Source organism: Myotis yumanensis, unplaced genomic scaffold (genome assembly GCF_028538775.1).
Source record: "Myotis yumanensis isolate MYYU_CA2020_CCGP unplaced genomic scaffold, mMyoYum1.0.hap1 SCAF_3, whole genome shotgun sequence".
Lineage (NCBI taxonomy): Eukaryota > Metazoa > Chordata > Mammalia > Chiroptera > Vespertilionidae > Myotis > Myotis yumanensis.
In genome coordinates this window covers 210845286-210863719 of record NW_027223754.1, presented here as the reverse complement: position 1 = coordinate 210863719, position 18434 = coordinate 210845286, and the positions used below count along the sequence as shown (strand labels likewise).

Sequence of the window (18434 nt, the reverse complement as noted above, 5' to 3'; positions counted from 1 at the left end):
GGCTGATGGCTGCCAGTACAGCGGTGGTGGTGGGAGCCTCTCCTGCCTCCTCAGCAGCGCTAAGGATGTCCGACTGCAGTTTAGGCCTGCTCCCCACTGGCAAGTGGACATCCCCCGAGGGCTGCCGGGCTGCCAGAGGGATGTCTGATTGCCATCTTAGGCCCAATACCCTGGGGAGCGGGCCTAAGCCCTGAGGGGTCCCAGACTGCAAGAGGGCACAGGCTGGGCTGAGGGACGCCCCCCCTTCCCCCCCCCCCCCACGAGTGCACAAATTTTTGTGCACCGGGCCTCTAGTGTGTGTGTGTGTGTGTGTGTGTGTGTATGTGTATATATATATATATATATATTTATTTATTTTTCCCTAAAACTTGCTTTTCTCATTTAACAATAAGACTTAGAAGATTTGCATATGTAGTATGGATGTACCTTGGTTTATTTAAATGTTTACTACTAATAAACCTATAGGTTATTTCTGATTTTCTATTGTGAGAAACAATGAATGTAATGAAATCTCCCCAATTACATCTTTGTGTACACATCCAAGTACTTCTCAGGAGTAGATATCCAGAAGCTAAGCCACTAAATAAAGAGTAGATTCATTTTAACTTTATAATTTTTTTAAAAGTTCAGATTATTTATTGTTCAGATTATTACAGTTGTTCCTCTTTTTTCCCCCCATAGTTCCCCTCCACCCGGTTCCCACCCCACCCTCTGCCCTTACCCCCGCCACCCACTGTTCTCATCCATAGGTGTACAATTTTTGTCCAGTCTCTTCCCACACCCCCCATCCCCCTTTCCCCCCCGAGAATAGTCAGTCCACTCCCTTTCTATGCCCCTGATTCTAGTATATTCACCGGTTTATTCTGTTCATCAGATTATTTATTCACTTGATTTTTAGATTCACTTGTTGATAGATGTATATTTGTTGTTCATAATTTGTATCTTTACCGTTTTCTTCTTCTTCCTCTTCTTAAAGGATACCTTTCAGCATTTCATATAATACTGGTTTGGTGGTGATGAACTCCTTTAGCTTTTTCTTTACTTTTTTTTTTTTTAATATATTTTATTGATTTTTTTACAGAGAGGAAGGGAGAGAGATAGAGAGTTAGAAACATCGATGAGAGAGAAACATCGATCAGCTGCCTCCTGCACATCTCCCACTGGGGATGTGCCTGCAACCCAGGTACATGCCCTTGACCGGAATCGAACCTGGGACCTTTCAGTTCGCAGGCCGACGCTCTATCCACTGAGCCAAACCGGTTTCGGCCTTTAGCTTTTTCTTATCTGTGAAGCTCTTTATCTGACCTTCAATTCTGAATGATAGCTTTGCTGGGTAAAGTAATCTAGGTTGTAGGTTCTTGCTATTCATCACTTTGAATATTGCTTGCCACTCCCTTCTGGCCTGCATAGTTTCTATTGAGAAGTCAGCTGACAATCGTATGGTGGGTACTCCCTTGTAGGTAACTGACTTTTTTTCTCTTGCTGCTTTTAAGATTCTCTCTTTGTCTTTTGCTCTTGGCATTTTAATTATGATGTGTCTTGGTGTGGTCCTCTTTGGATTCCTTTTGTTTGGGGTTCTCTGCACTTCCTGGACTTGTAAGTCTATTTCTTTCACTAGGTAGGGGAAGTTTTCTCTCATTATTTCTTCAAATAGGTTTTCAATATCTTGCTCTCTCTCTTCTTCTGGCATCCCCATAATTCGGATGTTGGTACGCTTGTAGCTGTCCCAGAGGCTCCTTACACTACCTTTGTATTTTTGGATTCTTTTTTTTTTTTTTTTTTTTCCAGTTGGGTGCTTTTTGCTTCTTTGTATTTCAAATCTTTGACTTGATTCTTGCGATCCTCTAGTCTGCTGATGGAATTCTGCATAATATCCTTTATTTCAGTCAGTGTATGCTTAATTTCTAGATGGTCCTTTTTCATAACCTTGAGGGTCTCACTAGATTTCTTGAGGGTCTCACTACCTTTATCGGCGGTCTCACTAGATTTCTTGAGGGTCTCACTAAATTTATTGGCGGTTTCTAGAAAATTCCTGAAAAACCTTAAAAGTGTGGTTTTGAACTCTATATCCAGTAGTTTGCTTTCCTCCATTTCTGTCATTTGTGACTTCTTTGTCTCCGCATTTTTTATGCTTCCCTGTGTTGATAGAGTGGCTTTCTGTGTTAGGTGTCCTATAGGCCCAGTGGCTCAGCCTCCCCAATTACCTGAGGTAGACACTCTTGGTGCACCCCTTTGTGGGCTTTGTGCACAGTCTTGTTGTAGTTAAGTCTTGATTGTTGTAGGTATTACTGGGAGGAATTTACCTCCAGGCCAACTGACTGTGAGAATCAGCTGTGTCTGCAGTGAGAGAACTTCTGAGCTGGAGACACCCTTCTGGGGCAAGACTTACTTCAGTGGGGCTTTGGTGCTCACTGAGTCTGCCCCCTGAGTGTGTCCCTTATGGATCTGAGGAGTTGTAATCTGGATGGTCCCACTCTGACCACTGGGTACACTGACTCTTGGATCTCTAAGGAGGTGCTAATTTAGCCTCTGCCTGAGGCTACCCAGCAGGAACTATGGAGAGATTCCTCTTCTTTGTTTGGGGTTTGGAGGTGACCAGATGAGGCCCAGCTGTGAAGCAATGCAAGCTGCTGTGGGGCCTTGGACCTTCTTTTGGAAGTTCTGGGTCTCTCTGATTCAGCTGCAGTTTGTTAGGTAATTTTCAGGTTGTAAAGGGCCAGGCCTTTCATATGCAAAAGCCTCTGTGCACAGCTTGGGTGGGGCGGGGTCTCAGGGGATCAACAGGGCGGAGCAAGCAGCTATGGCTGCTCCCCAGTCCTACCCTAAGAGGCCCCGCATCTCAATGTCCCGGTAATTGCTGCAAGCACCTCTGAGAGAAAGCCGCCCTCGAGTTCTGCCTGATGCCAGACAGTCCAGTTTCTCCTCATATGAGTCTGGGTCCCCAGAGACTCACCCGGAATTGGAGTTCAGAGCAGTCGGGAGCTTAAGACTCGCTCCTGATTGAAAAAGACAACCGCATCCTCAGCCACCAGCCCTTTCCACGTACGGCGTCCTAAGTTGCCAGCCCTTTCGGCGTGCACCTCCTACCTCTGCACTCTACTTCCGCACCTCCTCTGAGTCTCAGTGCTTTTCTCTTTCCTTCTAGTTGTAGAATTTCCACTCAGCAGCCTTCCTGTGGTTCTGGATGATGTCCGTTCCGTCTTTTAGTTGTATTTTTTAAGTGATTGTGCGAGGCAGCAGTTTCCGGTGTTTACCTATGCCGCCATCTTGGTTTCTTCTCATTTTTACTTTTAAAGGGTACTGCTGGCCCTAGCGGGGGTGGGGGGCATGCCTCAGTCAGTTGGAGCAACATCCCATACACCAAAAGGTTGTGGGCTCGATTTCCGGTCAGGGCACATAACTAATTTGCTTGTTCATTCCCTAGTTGGGTGCATATAGGAGGCAACTGATCAATGTTTCTCCCTCATATTGATGTGTCTCTCTCTCTCTCTCTCTCTCTTAAAACATATCCTCAGGTGAGGATTAGAAAATAATAAAAGGCACTGCTGAATTTCTTTCTAAAAAGGCATACCGAGCCCAGCTCACATGGCTTAGTGGTTGAGTGTTGACTTATGAACCAGGAGGTCATGATTCGATTTCCGGTCAGGGCACATGCCCAGATTGTGGGCTCCATCCCTGGTGAGGGGTGTGTAGGAGGCAGCCTATCAATGATTCTCACTCATCACTGATGTTTTTATTTCTCCCCCTTCCTCTCTGAAATCAATAAAAATATATTTAAAACATAATAATTAAAAAAGGCATATTGACAAAAACTCCCTCCAACAATTTATAACAATAACCATTTCCCACATCTTTCCCAACACTTAAGTTTTTCAATCTTTTTAATATTTGTAAATCTTTGGAAATAAAAAAGTGTTTCTCTTTTCAAGCTGGACTTCCCTAACACTAGTTGAGTAGAACAAACACCTTTTCAAATGTTTCTTGGTCAGCCACTCTATCGCCTCTGTTAATAGGGTATTCATATCTTTTGTCCATTTTTCTTTTGGGTTGATTTGTAGGAGTTCATATATTCTGAGTAAAAGTTATTTGTTTAATATATATGTTGGAAATTACTTTCTCCTAGTCTATTGCCTATCTTTTAACTTTGGTCATACAGAATTAAAATAAAAATCAATATAGTCAAAATTATATTTACTTTATGTTTTCCTTGATTGCTTCATTGGTTTTGGTATTCTTAAAGGCTTTTCTACCTCTAAACATCATTTTCAATGCTGCATAATATTCCACTGTATGAATATACTATAATTTATGAAATTCTGTCACTATTAGAAATTTAAGTTGTTCCATCCTTTCATTAATATAAAGAATGCTGTGAAAAATAAGTGTTCAACTTGATATTTCTAACATATACCTTAGTGCCTACAAAAATGAGCATAATAAATGCTTCTTGGATGGTGAAGGGGAAAAAGTAAAAAGTCACATTCAAGATATGTTAAAAAAAAATGCAGCTCAGCCCTACCCGGTTTGGCTCAGTGGATAGAGCATCCACCTGCTCATGGGTCCCAGGTTCAATTCTGGTCAAGGGCACATGCCCGGATTGTGGGCTCAATCCTCAGTAGGGGGCGTGCAGGAGGCAGCCGATTAATGATTCTCTCTTATCATTGATGTTTCTATCTCTTCCTCTCTCTTCCTCTCTGAAATCAATAAAAATATATATATTTTTAAAATGCAGCTCAGCCCTGGCTAGTGTGATTCAGTTGGTTGATCATCGTCCTGTGCACTGAAAGGTCACTGGTTCACTTCTCTGTCCGGGTGTATACTGGAGGCAATCGATGTTTCTCTCTCTCTCCCTCTCCCTTCCTAAAATCAATAAAAACATATTTTTTAAAAATGCAGCCCAATGTCAACCAAATTATTGGGGAATTAGTCCTATCAGTCTACTTTTCCTTTAGCCCATCTAATCAAGAGTTGACTTTGCTTCTAAAATCTAGGCATGGAAGTAAAGCTTCACTTTCCCCCTAAGACTGCCCTTCCAGAGGGTGGGACAACTACTTGAGAAAGGTCTTTAAACACATACCTGAGTCCTCCTTCTTATCCTGACTTCAGTTTTAGGGTTCTACTTTGGTTGGTGAATCTTCAGGGTTTAGTTCTTAGTGCTGAGGAGATGAGGTGGAAGGAAGAGAAGCATCATATCCATCAGGCTGGGCTGCCTCAGGATTGTGAGAGCCAGCTCTATTTCCAGCAGGTGGAGCTTCATATCCCTGAGGTGGAGCTTCATATCCCGGAGGTGGAGCTTCATATCCCGGAGGTGGGGGTCCGTATCCCGGAGGTGGGGGTCCGTATCCCGGAAGTGGGGGTCCATATCCCGGTGGTGGGGGTCCATATCCCGGAGGTGGGGGTCCGTATCCCGCTGGTGGGGGTCCATATCCCGCTGGTGGGGGTCCATATCCCGGAGGTGGGGGTCCGTATCCCGCTGGTGGGGGTGCATATCCCGCTGGTGGGACTCTGTATGCTTCTGGTGGGGCTCCATATCTCACAGGTTGGGGCCCCTGGACAACAACTGGGTAAATTGAGAAGAAAAGAAAAAATTAGTTACTTATTTCTTAGAGTGGACAAGGAATAAGTGAGAAGGAGGAAGAAGAAAAAAATTATGCTGAAGCAAACTAACACAGGAAGAGAATCAGGCAGAATAATGGTAAAACCAGATCCTTCAGCTACCACCAGTTGAAAACTTTATCATTTCCTGTTGTGGAGGGATTAAAATAAACATGAAAATAGCCCTACAGTTAATCTCTGCATTAATTATAGCTGTATATAGAGAGATACATGTTTTACTTAATAAAGTGTGTTTTGATTATAAAAAAGTAATACATGCTTAATGAGGAATATGTATTTGGAAAATAGGAAAAAGATGAATTTTTTTTTTAATATATTTTATTGATTTTTTCACAGGGAGGAAGGGAGAGAGAGAGAGAGTTAGAAACATCGATGAGAGAGAAACATCGATCAGCTGCCTCCTGCACATCTCCCACTGGGGATGTGCCCGCAACCCAGGTACATGCCCTTGACCGGAATCGAACCTGGGACCTTTCAGTCCGCAGGCCGACGCTCTATCCACTGAGCCAAACCGGTTTCGGCAAAAGATGAATTTTTAAAAGTCATCTATAATGTAATCATAACATACAAAAACTTAGTATTTTAATGTATTTCTTTGTAGAATATCTGTTAATATGTTTATGCAACCATGATTATAACTGTCCAATGTTTTATTTATTTTAAATGTTTTTATTTATTTCAGAGAGAGGGAGAGAGAGAGAGAAACATCAATGATGAGAGAGAATCATCTATTGGCTGCCTCCTACACCTCCCCACACTGGGAATCGAGCTCACAACCCAGGCATGTCCCCTGACTGGAAATCGAACCAGTGACCTTTCAGTGCAAGGGATGACACTCAACCAACTGAGCCATATTGGCCAGGGCTTAATCAGAGACTTACTTTAGATACAAAGACACAAATAGATTGAAAGTGAAAGAATGAGGAAATAGATTATAATATATATGTACAGTGAAACAGTATTCAGCCACAAAAAAATAAAATAAAGTGCATGCTATAACTGGGATTAACCTAGAAAACATTATGCTAGGTGTGATAAGCCAGACACAAAAGGTGATATACTGTATGATTCCTTTTATGTGATATATTCAGAATAACCAAATTCAGAGACAAGTAGCAGATTAGAGTATATTAGAGATGTTGAGAGGAGACAATGGGGAATTATTACTTAGTAGGGAATTATGGAGTATTTTATGGAGTGATGAAAAATTTTTAAACTAGAGAGCTGATGGTTGCACCACATTGTGAATATACTAAATACCAATTGTACATTTTTAAATTGTTGTATTTTTTTTAAAAAATATATTTTATTGAATTTTTACAGAGAGGAAGGGAGAGAGATAGAGAGTTAGAAACATCGATGAGAGAGAAACATCAATCAACTGCCTCCTGCACATCTCCCACTGGGGATGTGCCGGCAACCCGGGCACATGCCCTTGACCGGAATCGAATCTGGGACCCTTGAGTCCGCAGGCCGACGCTCTATCCACTGAGCCAAACCGGTTTCGGCATAAATTGTTGTATGTTATGTTTTATGAATTTCAACTCTATAAAAAAATTTGTAACACCTTAGCAACATTTTAGATTTTGAGCACAGTATTACAGTTTAATACCCTTTTAAAACTAGGTAACTATTAAGGTTACAAATAAATATCCTTCAGTTGTATACAAAGCTAAGTGCCAATGACATGCACGTCATGCTCCAAGAAGAACCCAAGAAAGGGCCCACATTTTGGGGTCTGTTGGCAGCCCATTAGGAGACCCTTTGTGGTCTACCAGTAGATGGTGAACAACATTTGAGAATCAATGATCACTTCCCAGTAACATGACAGCAGCTGTGGACAGGCACAACTGTTAAAGGGCACAGGGCATAAAGCCCAGGGCTGGAATCCTTAGTGAGGTTGAAGGGCATAGTGCAAACTTGATGGCGATGCTTGTGTGAAATGGGAAGGGGGAAGTGAATAGGAGCATATGTTTTCTGCTCAGGCTGCAAACAGGAAGTGACTGTTCCCAATAATGGGAGTTGCCTAAGTATGTTCCATATCTGTATATTATTAATTAAAAGTAAGCCTGAAACTTACTGACGTGCCACTGGGTTTCAGTCTGGAAATGAAGTCACGTACTCAACCATTTTCCAACCTCCAAACCTCTGATGCTTCTCCTGCCAGTAAGGTTGGAAGCAAGCTAGCATACTTTTCCACCTCCCAGGAAGAACCTTATGCCATACCTTACCTGGACAAGACTTCTGTCGGTTGCACATGCTCCCTTGCCCACTAACGATAAACAGTTCTGGAGCACCAAACCAGTAAGTTAAACTTTGAAGCGGAGTTCCTTCGGCAGCTGAAAAAAGAAATTTGGCAACTTTCTTTTTTAAGTCAAATGCATGTAGCTATCAACCAGATAATTAACTAAGTATTAACTATCACCTTACTTGAGTGTTCAACAATGTTTCCAGGATACAAGATAAAGAATATACCTCGCCCTTGTCCTGAACTCTATGCTTCTTGAGGGCAGAGGTTGTGGCTTATTTGCCTGTTTATTTAGGGTCTAGCATAATGGCACCTACCATAATAGGTATTCAGAAAAAATTTCCAAGTGAGAAATTCTATCAAGTTGGTAAGATATATCTATTAAAGGCCAATTTAATGGCTGTGTGGTACAGAGGAAAGCACTTCTGTTTTTCTCCCTCTCTTTTGAGGGCACTTGTGATGGCATCTGAGGCCCACTAGATCAAGCATGTCAAACTCAAAGGCTAACACGGGCCAAATAAATGAGGCATGCGGCCACGAGTTTGACATGCTTGCACTAGATAACTGAGGATAATCTCCTCATCTCAAGATCCTTAAATTAATAACATCCCAAAAGACTTATTTTTACAAATAAGGTGACATTCACAGGTTCTGAGGATTAGGGTAAGGATATATCTTTGGGAGTCATTATCAGCCTACCACACTGATTTCTGGTCATATCACATATGACCAGAAGTAATGTACACCAGTTCCAGGCCTGGACCGTGAAAACTTCCCAGGTAAGATCTCCTCTCTTCCCCTCTCTGCCAGCAATCCAACTGGCCATGTGTTATGTGTTAAAGATGGCAGATACTCTATTACCCTGGGTCCCTGAAGGGCTATGTGAAACAGATTCCCCTTTTAGCCCTGATGATTGGCCTTTATATAAGCATTAATATCTACTATTGTCTTAAACCATTGATAATCTGGGGTTTACCTGATTAAATAGCTGGCATTATTTTAAGTAATTCATTATAAATCTAAAGTTGTCCTCCTTACCCCTGATATTCTCCTTTTCAATATCCTATTAGTAGCCCTTTTTTGGAAGAAGTAATTATTTTATTCACTTATATATTTGCTTATTTTTTAAAAATATATTTTATTGATTTTTTACAGAGAGGAAGGGAGAGGGATAGAGAGCTAGAAACATCGATGAGAAAGAAACATCGACCAGCCGCCTCCTGCACACCCCCCACTGGGGATGTGCCCGCAATGAAGGTACATGCCCTTGACTGGAACTGAACCCGGGACCCTTCAGTCCACAGGCCAACACTCCATCCACTGAGCCAAACTGGTCAGGGCTATTTGCTTATTTTTTATATGATTCTCACTAGACTAAGTTTACAAAGGCAGGGACCATGTATGTCTTATTCACCGTTGTGTTCCCAATCGTCTTACCTAGTGTTTGACACACAGTAAGTATTCAATATACATTTGTTAAAAATATAACTCAAAGACCCCTGACAAATCCACTCTGCAGAGGGGAAGGCCATCTTTCCTGGTCAATAAATCAGATCATGAAGCACAATGGACAATTAATTCCAAAGGCCTCAAGGAAGCCCATCTCACAAGCCCTGAGTCTTGCCAGGGGAGCAGAGGTAGGTTCCCACACCTAAGCCACGATACCATGAGACCCAGAGCAGTTCCAGACACTGGGCCAAGTTCATGTAAGTTGACTAAATCCTTCCAAGTGGCCGTGCAACTGCCTACCTTTGCAGGCCAAGGAGCAGATCTCTTTTTAAAAAATGTTTTTATTGATTTCAGAGAGAGGAAGGGAGAAGGGGGAGGGAGACAGAAACATCAATGATGAGCGAAAATCATTGATTGGCTGCCTCCTGCTCGCCCCTTACTGGGGATCAAGCCCAAAACCAAGGCATGTGTCCTGACCGGGAACAAACTGTGACCTTCTGGTTCATGGGTTGATACTCAACCACTGAGCTACACCAGCTGGGCAAGGAGTAGATCTAATGTGAGCACAAAGAGGATCCCCAAAAATTGCCTCACTCTTAACCCATAATCCTAAATATAAGTCCCCCTCAGTACTATGAGGCCAAAACTAAGAAGGAACTCAAGACCCAGTATGTAATTGCCCTGAGTTCCCCAGACATCTGTAGCAAAGAGAAATTGGACTTCCAAGGGTCCCCGACCCTGGGTTCCCCATAGTTGTACTCCCTTTATCTGCCAGGACACCCTGTTATCCATTGTCAGGCTTCTGGATCTCTCTCTTCACTAAAATCTCGCTTGCTAAGACCAGCAAACTCAAATGTCCACACGCTATGTACATTTTTCAGTCTTCATTTTACCAAACATTTCTACAGGAGCTGCCACAGATGACCACTCTGTGTTGCTTGAGACTTTCTCCTCTCTTGACTTCCAGGATAATAAACTCACTTGATTTCCTCCTACCTCCCAGTCAGCCCCTTCTCAATCTTCATTACAGGTCACTCACTCCTCCTTGCCCATTCCTTAAATGTTGAGGACCCTTGGAATACCATCCTTAATTCACTGAATGAGCCCATCAATCAGATGGCTCCCGAGATGACCAGTATGCTAAAGATTTCCAAATCAGTCTCTAGATACAGTTCATCTCTGGAGCTCTGAGCTGCACGTCCACTGACCTCTTGCACTCCCATGTACCTCACACCTGTATTAAGGGATAAGGAGCGTAGGCTCAAAAGGACACAAAGTCCCTTATATAGTATTCTTGCCAAAATACATAATCTGAATATAATCATAATGAACAGACAAACCCAAATTAAGAGACATTCTACAAAACAATAAGCCTGTATTTATTTTATAATTTCAATGTCATGAAAGACAAAAAAAGGCTGAGTCCAGATTAAAGGAAAACAAAGAAGTAAGACAACTAAATTCAATGTGTGATTCAGGATTAGATCCTGCATTGCAGAAAAAAGTGCTATTAGAATTAGGAACAGTAATGGAACAATCATTTGGATTTGAATATAAACTATATTAACAATACTGCTTCATTGTTAAATTTTCTGAATTTAATAAGTACAATGACTAGATAAGAGAAAGGCCTTGAGATACACATTAGAATATTTAGGCATGAAGGAAATGATCTTTGTGACTTCCAAATATTTCAATAAAAACAAAAGGGGGAAAAAACAAGAGGAAAAAAAAGATAAAGCAAATGTGGGAAAATGTTAATAATGGGTAAATCTAGATGAAGGGTCCATAGTAGTTCATTGTAATATTTGTGTAACTTTTCAATCAATTTAATTTTTCCCCAAAAATAAAATGTTTAATAAGAGAGAAGGAGTAAGTTCAGCTCTATCACTTACTAATTGTATAGCCTTGGGAAATTATGTAACCATCAGTGACTCAGTTTCCCCAGCTATAAGTCAGGGATAATTATTATCGCCTACATTATAAGGTTTTTGTGAGGATTAAATAAATTGACATATGTAAAGCGCTTGGAACACTCCAGTATATGTTGAGCACTGAATAAACGCTAGCTAGTACTACTAGGTCTAAAATTAAACTCATTTCCTCTCACCCTGGCCAGTGTGGCTCAGTTGATTGGGCGTCATCCCCTGCACAAGAAGGCTGCTGGTTTGATTCCCAGTCAGGGCACATGCCCAGGTTGTGGGCTGGATCCCCAGGGGGAGACATGCAGGAGGCAGCCAAATGATGTTCCCCTCTAGATGTTTCACTTTCTCTCTCCTCTCCCCCTCTCTAAAAATCAGTAAAAATAATTTTTAAAAAACCTCATTTCCTCTCCAACTTAGACTGTCTCTTGTATCCTTTTTGTTTTGTTTCATTAATCCTCACCAAAGGATATTTTTTACTTTGCTTTTCAGAGAGTGGAAGGGAGGGGGAGAGAGGGGGGGAGAGAGAGGAAGGGAGGGACGGAGGGAGAGAGAAACACATCAATATGAGAGACACACCGACCATTTGCCCGCTGCACATGCCCTGGTCGGGTCCAAGAGTGAACCTGCAACCCAGGTATGTGCCCTTGAATCGAACCTACAACCCTTTGGTGCATGAGCTGACACTCTAACCCAGGGGTGGGCAAACTTTTTGACTTGAGGGCCACAATGGGTTCTTAAACTGGACCGGAGGGCCGGAACAAAAGCATGGATGGAGTGTTTGTGTGAACTAATATAAATTCAAAGTAAACATCATTACATAAAAGGGTACGGTCTTTTTTTTTTTTTTTTTTTAGTTTTATTCATTTCAAACGGGCCGGATCCGGCCCTCGGGCCGTAGTTTGCCCACGGCTGCTCTAACCACTAAGAAACACCAACCAGAGTTCTTATATTCCTGACCATGGTTTATAGAATCATGATCCAGTCAGTCTTCTAAGCTAGAGACTTCACTCCATCCTTCTTTGTGTCCTAGCACTTTGTCCATGTCTCTATTACAGCACATGTTATGAGATAACATACTTGCATGTCTGTCTCTACTAGTTTATGTTAGTCTCAACTAGATTGAAGTTGGGAATGGAAGGCAAGGGAGAAAGGGAAAGAGCACTCCAGAGAGAGGAAATATCATAAAGGCTCAGAGATGAGAGAACAAGGTACAAAGAAGTCCAGTTGGATTGGAGTACAAAAGGTGAGAGAGTGAAGAGCATGGAGTGAGGTTAGACTGAATAAATTTATATCATACAAATTACTTGTATTCAAAATTTGAAAGAGTTCTCTGGTACCATCCATTAGAGCAGTGCTACCTCTTCCCTCCTCTCATCAAAGATGGGGACTAAGCCCAAGAGAAACAAAGGCAAAGCCAGAGAAAAGAGATGACAAAAAGGCATGCAAGGGGAAGAAGAGCTAAGGCAACCAGGGCTCCCTGATGTGATGAGACTAGTTAGTGATATGAGACCAGCATTTGGATGGATAAAAGATTATGAGGTGCTATTAGTCATTCAGGTGTCTGGTTGGTAAGCTCCCACTAAATTGCAAACTCCTTCCGAACAGGGAGGGACTGAATAATCGGTTTTCCCAGCAGGTTATATTGTACTCAGCACATACTATGTAGGCTCAGGAAATGCTTGCTGCATACACATTAGTACATGTGCAACTACCAAGTGCCTACTCACAGAGACCAGAAAATCTTAACTGGGTAACAGTCCTGCTTCAATTCCACAAGCCTCAAAAACCCAAAGTGCTTAATAGTTTTATCATTATCGCTCACCAGCAGAGGCAGCTTTCATCATCAACTGGAAAAATGTGATGGCACCTCCTTTTCTGAAGGATAGTTTAAAAGTAGCCTGTCCTTCCCAGCCACCTGGGGGAAGAAACGGCACACACTCACTAAGAGGCAGGCTGGCACAGCTGGTAACTAGACTAACGCAAACACTGACAGAAACGTTACCCAAGAAGCAGGGTGGCTATCTTTCGTTTGAATTCCAACATGAGCCAAGTCTGAATCTTAAACCTTCTGGAAGCTTTTAAGAAAAAAAATACACTTCTGACTGTAAACACGTACCATCTGGAGCTGCCTGAATGGTTCCTTGAATGTAGTTGGGGGCAAAGACTGGCTGTTCGAGGGTGCAGTTACTCGTCAGATCAAATGGCATCATAAAAGAATGCATGGGATCATCGACTGAGTGTGACGTCACGAAGATCACCTAAGAAAGGAAAGTAACTTTGAAAAAGGAATGCAATTTGTCCATAGTTTGAGACATAAAAATGTCTAAGGCTGTTTGCTTTGGCATCCTGGCCTGATGAAAAGCATCACCCATTTTCTTCTATCATTCTTCAACATGGGAAATCTCAAAGTGCAAATGTTCTAAAACACTTTGAAACTCAATGGTTACCCTCTCTCCATCTTAAGGAAAACAATGTAGAGTTAATGAAAATTGAAGTAGAAAGAGAAATTACCCGGTATGAAGTGAGAAGCAACGTTCCCCTCTTTGTACCATGAAAGAAATTGGATCCTGGTGGTTGCTCTGGGAAGGAGAGCTCCACATCACTACACTGATTCAAGACACTGCAGAAAAGCAAGGGCAGACAGCACACAATTTAGAAGTTACATCAAGTGACAAACATAGAACTCCTGGCACAGTTCCTAGCCTGGACAAACACTCAATAAATGTTAGCTGTTGCTACTACTACTATCTTTATTGACATAAAAAGAATTTAAATTATTTTATTCCCTAACAATTCACATTTATTCTTCTCCATCTTTATCTCTGGATTACAACATTCTTTAAATTTTTCGATTGTATTTATTGAAAATCAGTCAGAAATCTTGTATCTTTTTTATTTTTTTAATATTTTTTATAAGTATTTTTTTAAAAATATTTTTTTATTGATTTCAGAGAGGAAGGAAGAGGGGGAGAGAGAGATAGAAACATGCATGATGAGAGAGAATCATGGATCGGCTGCCTCCTGCAAGTCCCCCACTGGGGATCAAGCCCACAACCCGAATCGAACCCATAAGCCCTTGACCAGAATCGAACCTGGGACCTTTCAGTTCACAGGTCGACGCTCTATCCACTAAGCCAAACCAGCTAGGGCTTGTATCTTTTTTTAAAGATTTTTTTTTTAAAATTGATTTTGAGAGAGAGAGAGAGAAACATCGATTTAAGAGCGAAACCTCCATGGGCTGCCTCCTGCACACCCCCTACCGAGGACTGAACATGCAACTTAGTTACATGCCCTGACCAGGAATCAAACCAGCAACTTTTTAGTGCCTAGGACGATGCACAGCCAACTGAGCCACACCAGCCAGGGCTGGATTATTTTTCTTATAAAACTACTTGTATTCTTTCTGTTTATTCACAAATGCTTATACTTCTTCTGCAGGAACTATCAAGCGCTGTGCTAAAGGAAATGTTAAAGCAGGTAAGGCATGCAGAATGCTCCAGATTCCTCTCACATGTTGCTCCCGCTGCCATTCACGTTCTCCCCTCACTCTTAACCTGAAAAACTTGGGTTCATCCATAGAATCCCATTGGTTTTTTCTTAGTAAAGACTATATGTGTTGATTAGTTCAACGTCTTTCCTAATGATCACTAAGGACAATGCCTGCCTTCTTTGCCACTGCAGTCTCAGCAAATGGTGGGTGCTACTAAATATTTACTGAGAGAATGAACAACTGAATTACATGAATACAGGTACTAACACAAGCAATATATGACAACATAAATGGCACAAAAATGTCACGACAACTAAGTGAAAGGGGAGGTTAGTTTTGGTTGAAGTAATTAGGAATGACTTTATAGAAAGATTGAAATATGAGCTGATTCTTAAGGGGTGAATAGTATTTCAAGATCTTTTTTTTTTTTTGATTAATTCTCACCCGAGGATATTTTCCCATTGATTTTTAGAGAGAGTGGAAGGAAGGGGGAGAGACACAAACATTGCTGTGAGGAACACGGATTGGTTGCTTCCGGCATGTGCAAAAGGAAAGAAAGAAACATGGATTTATTGTCCCACTCAGTTAGGTATGCACTGGCTGATGCTTGTATGTGCCCTGACCGGGGATCGCACCCACAACCTCAGCGTATGGGGGCGATGCTCCAACCAGCTGAGCGACCCGGCATTCAAGGGGCTCAGGGGGGCTCAGTGCACCTGAGCACAGCACCTGGTGTCAGGACCGCACTGCCAGGCGACTCCAAAGGACACACGAGGGCCACCCCCGCGGAGAGGGGTGTGGTTAAGAGGGGTCAGGCGGCGGACAAGCAGGACTCTGAGAAACTGGGGGCCGGGGAATTAAGGGAGGGGAGTTGCGTGTGAGGTGGAGGGGCGAACAACCAACAACCAACCAACAACCGACTCCCTCCAGACAGACAGCCTGAGCACGGCCAAAGGCGGGGGAGCAGCAACCCTGCAGGCACTGAGCAAAGCGACCTGCAAACCCTAAAGCGCCCCGTGGCCCGCCCCGGCCCGCAGAGGGAACGCCATTCTTCCCAGGCGGCTCTTCTTCCGGTCCCAGCCTTTTACATAAACAGCAGGCTTATCCCTGGCTGGGGCCAAAAAGGAAGGGGGCTTTGGGAAGTTCTGAAGACAAGGAGCGCCCCCCCTCCCGCCCCCCCCCCCCCTCCCGCGCCCGACAGTTTGGAGTCTTTCTAGAATTTTCCACACAATGCCTCTTCCGCCGCCCCAAAGTCCACGGCCTAGTTTCCCAGAGTGGGCGGAGGGAGCGCGGCTATGGCCGTCACCCTACAAAGGTCGCTACCTCGCGCCCAACAGCAGCTGCACGCCACCCGCAGGGGCGGTGCGACTCCCCACCACCCCAGGGCGGCTCACCTTTCTTCTGAGGTGACACGGGACTCCCCACCGCCCCAGGGCGGCTCACCTTTCTCCTGAGGTGACACGGGACTCCCCACCGCCCCAGGGCGGCTCACCTTTCTCCTGAGGTGACACGGGACTCCCCACCGCCCCAGGGCGGCTCACCTTTCTCCTGAGGTGCCGCGCCCTCTCCAGGAGATCCCGCCCCGCCCTCAGTCACCGGAGGCGCGCTCCCGCCCTTCACACGTGCGAGGCCACACGCTTCCGCTTGCGCCACCACCTCGAGGAGCAGGCATGAGGACATGAGGACGCGCACGCGCATGAACGTTGGAGGCGGCGCTAAGCGTGAAGCGTCGGAAAAGGCGCGAAAGCCCCTGATTCGCTGAGAGCTCGCAAGCCGCCGGCTCTACCCAGTCTGTCCCGCCCCCCCCCCCCCCCCCCCGCCTCCAACAGCACCCGGCTTCCCCTCAGGCACCTTTCGCCGTAAGGGATGTAGGCCTTGCGGCGGTTTTCCGTGTGGCTCTGGTTCACCGCCATCTTTCTGCGGGGAGGGGGGGGCCCCTCCGGCCGCCCCGCAGATGGGAAGGGGCGGGGCCTGCACCAAGCCGAGGGGCCGGGCTGGAAAGCGGAGGGTGGCGATTATGGCGCAAAGACAAGGAGTGAGCGGTCCGCTGGGCCGCCTGCCTGGTGAGCCGCAGTGATGGAGGCCCCGGTGGAATCAGAGTTAAGACACCCCGCCTAACCGGGAAGGAGGCGGGTCCAGGGAGTTGACTCCGCCCTCAGGGCACAGAGGGGTGAGTGGCCTTCGTGACCTTCACCTGCCTGCCCTGCCGCTGCATCATCAGCATGAACTTGAACCGATCCTGTCAGGAAATCAAAGTGAAAAGCAGGCGTTGCCGCAGTCCTCCCAGGCCCGGGTCAGGAAGCTTCTGCCCTTTGGAGAAAGGATCCAGAATGATCTCTCGCTTCTAAGGTGGAAACTTTTTCCCACCAGAGAAAGCCTGGAACCAGAGCCGGTTTCTTATGACGCGGCCTGCAGAACAGGAAGTCAAAGGGGGTCCGTGCCTGCCCCGAGGTGGAGAGAGCCTGTGCCATCCACCGCACCTGCCCTGCCACCCCCGAGGGCGATCGTGGAGAGCCGGCGGGATACATCACACACAATTGCTTTGAAGACTAAAATGCTGTACATGCTCTTATTTCCTTTCAACATCACATAACACCAGAGAGCTTCAAAGGGAAAGGACGTGGACATCTGGATTACTGCAGTTCATCAAACTTAACATTCTGTCAGTTATAAGATGCACCATTTTTAAACGTGCCACTAAGAAAAAAAGTTGCCAAGTAAACTGACATGTCATCAGTTGTAAGGGGTATTCTGATTTCAGAAATATGTATATTTTTAAGTCCAAGACAATGAGAATAAATGAAGTACAGTGGGAACGGTGTGCAGCAGTGGAACAGGCATTGAGATCTGGTCTCCTTCTTGCACTGGTACTTACGTGTGCAACTTCAGACAAGGCAGTTATGCTCTCTGGACTTACGCTTCCATATGGGCACGAAGGCATTGGACTAGAAGAACTCTTAGGTTTCTCCTAGTGATATCTTAAGTTGGAAAAACTGCTCCATCACTCCAATCTTCGCCCTTCTCCCCATCCAGGCGTAGCGATGCACTCCAGTTCTGGCCCTCATCATTTTACCTGAATGACCCCCAAGAGCCCCCGGACTTGTCTTCCTCCAGTCTTGACCTCTCACTGTTCATCTATACCAGTGATGGCGAACCTTTTGAGCTTGGCGTGTCAGCACTTTGAAAAACCCTAACTTAACTCTCGTGCCGTGTCACATATAGAAATTTTTTGATCTTTGCAACCATAGTAAAACAAAGATTTATATTTTTGATATTTATTTTATATATTTAAATGCCATTTAACAAAGAAAAATCAACCAAAAAAATGAGTTCGCGTGTTACCTCTGACACGCGTGTCATAGGTTCACCATCACTGATCTATACCTTGCACTCACAGAATATTGAGATCCCAAACACAATCGCATGTATGGGCCCATCATGTCCAAATTTAGAGAAATAATATACAGGTGAGAGTTGTATTATTTGCTGGTTACAAAGGAGAGGATAACTTCAAAGAGAAGCAGGATGGGTTTAAGTTAAAAAAAAAAAAGAGAGAGAGACAAGCTAGTGATTTAAATTGTTTTCGTTGAAGGAAGCAAGCTATGCAATGCATCCCTCAAGATCAAGTATGAGAGTTTCATCACTCATTTTAGATACAAAATCCCAGGGAATAATGACTGGGGTCCAACTAAAGATGAACTGACCT

General features: G+C 44.1%; 1 protein-coding gene across 1 annotated transcript; it reads right to left on the bottom strand.

The window, feature by feature from the left end:
* Nucleotides 1–4695: 4695 nt before the first annotated feature.
* Nucleotides 4696–16641, bottom strand: WBP2NL (WBP2 N-terminal like). Its single transcript, XM_070408012.1, has 6 exons — nucleotides 16580–16641; nucleotides 13750–13858; nucleotides 13355–13496; nucleotides 13061–13153; nucleotides 7848–7955; nucleotides 4696–5560 (listed from the first exon to the last, which is right to left on the bottom strand). The coding sequence occupies exons 1-6, from the start codon at nucleotides 16639–16641 to the stop codon at nucleotides 5151–5153; spliced, it is 924 nt and encodes a 307-aa protein (XP_070264113.1). The 3' UTR covers nucleotides 4696–5150.
* Between the last annotated feature and the right edge of the window lie 1793 nt (nucleotides 16642–18434).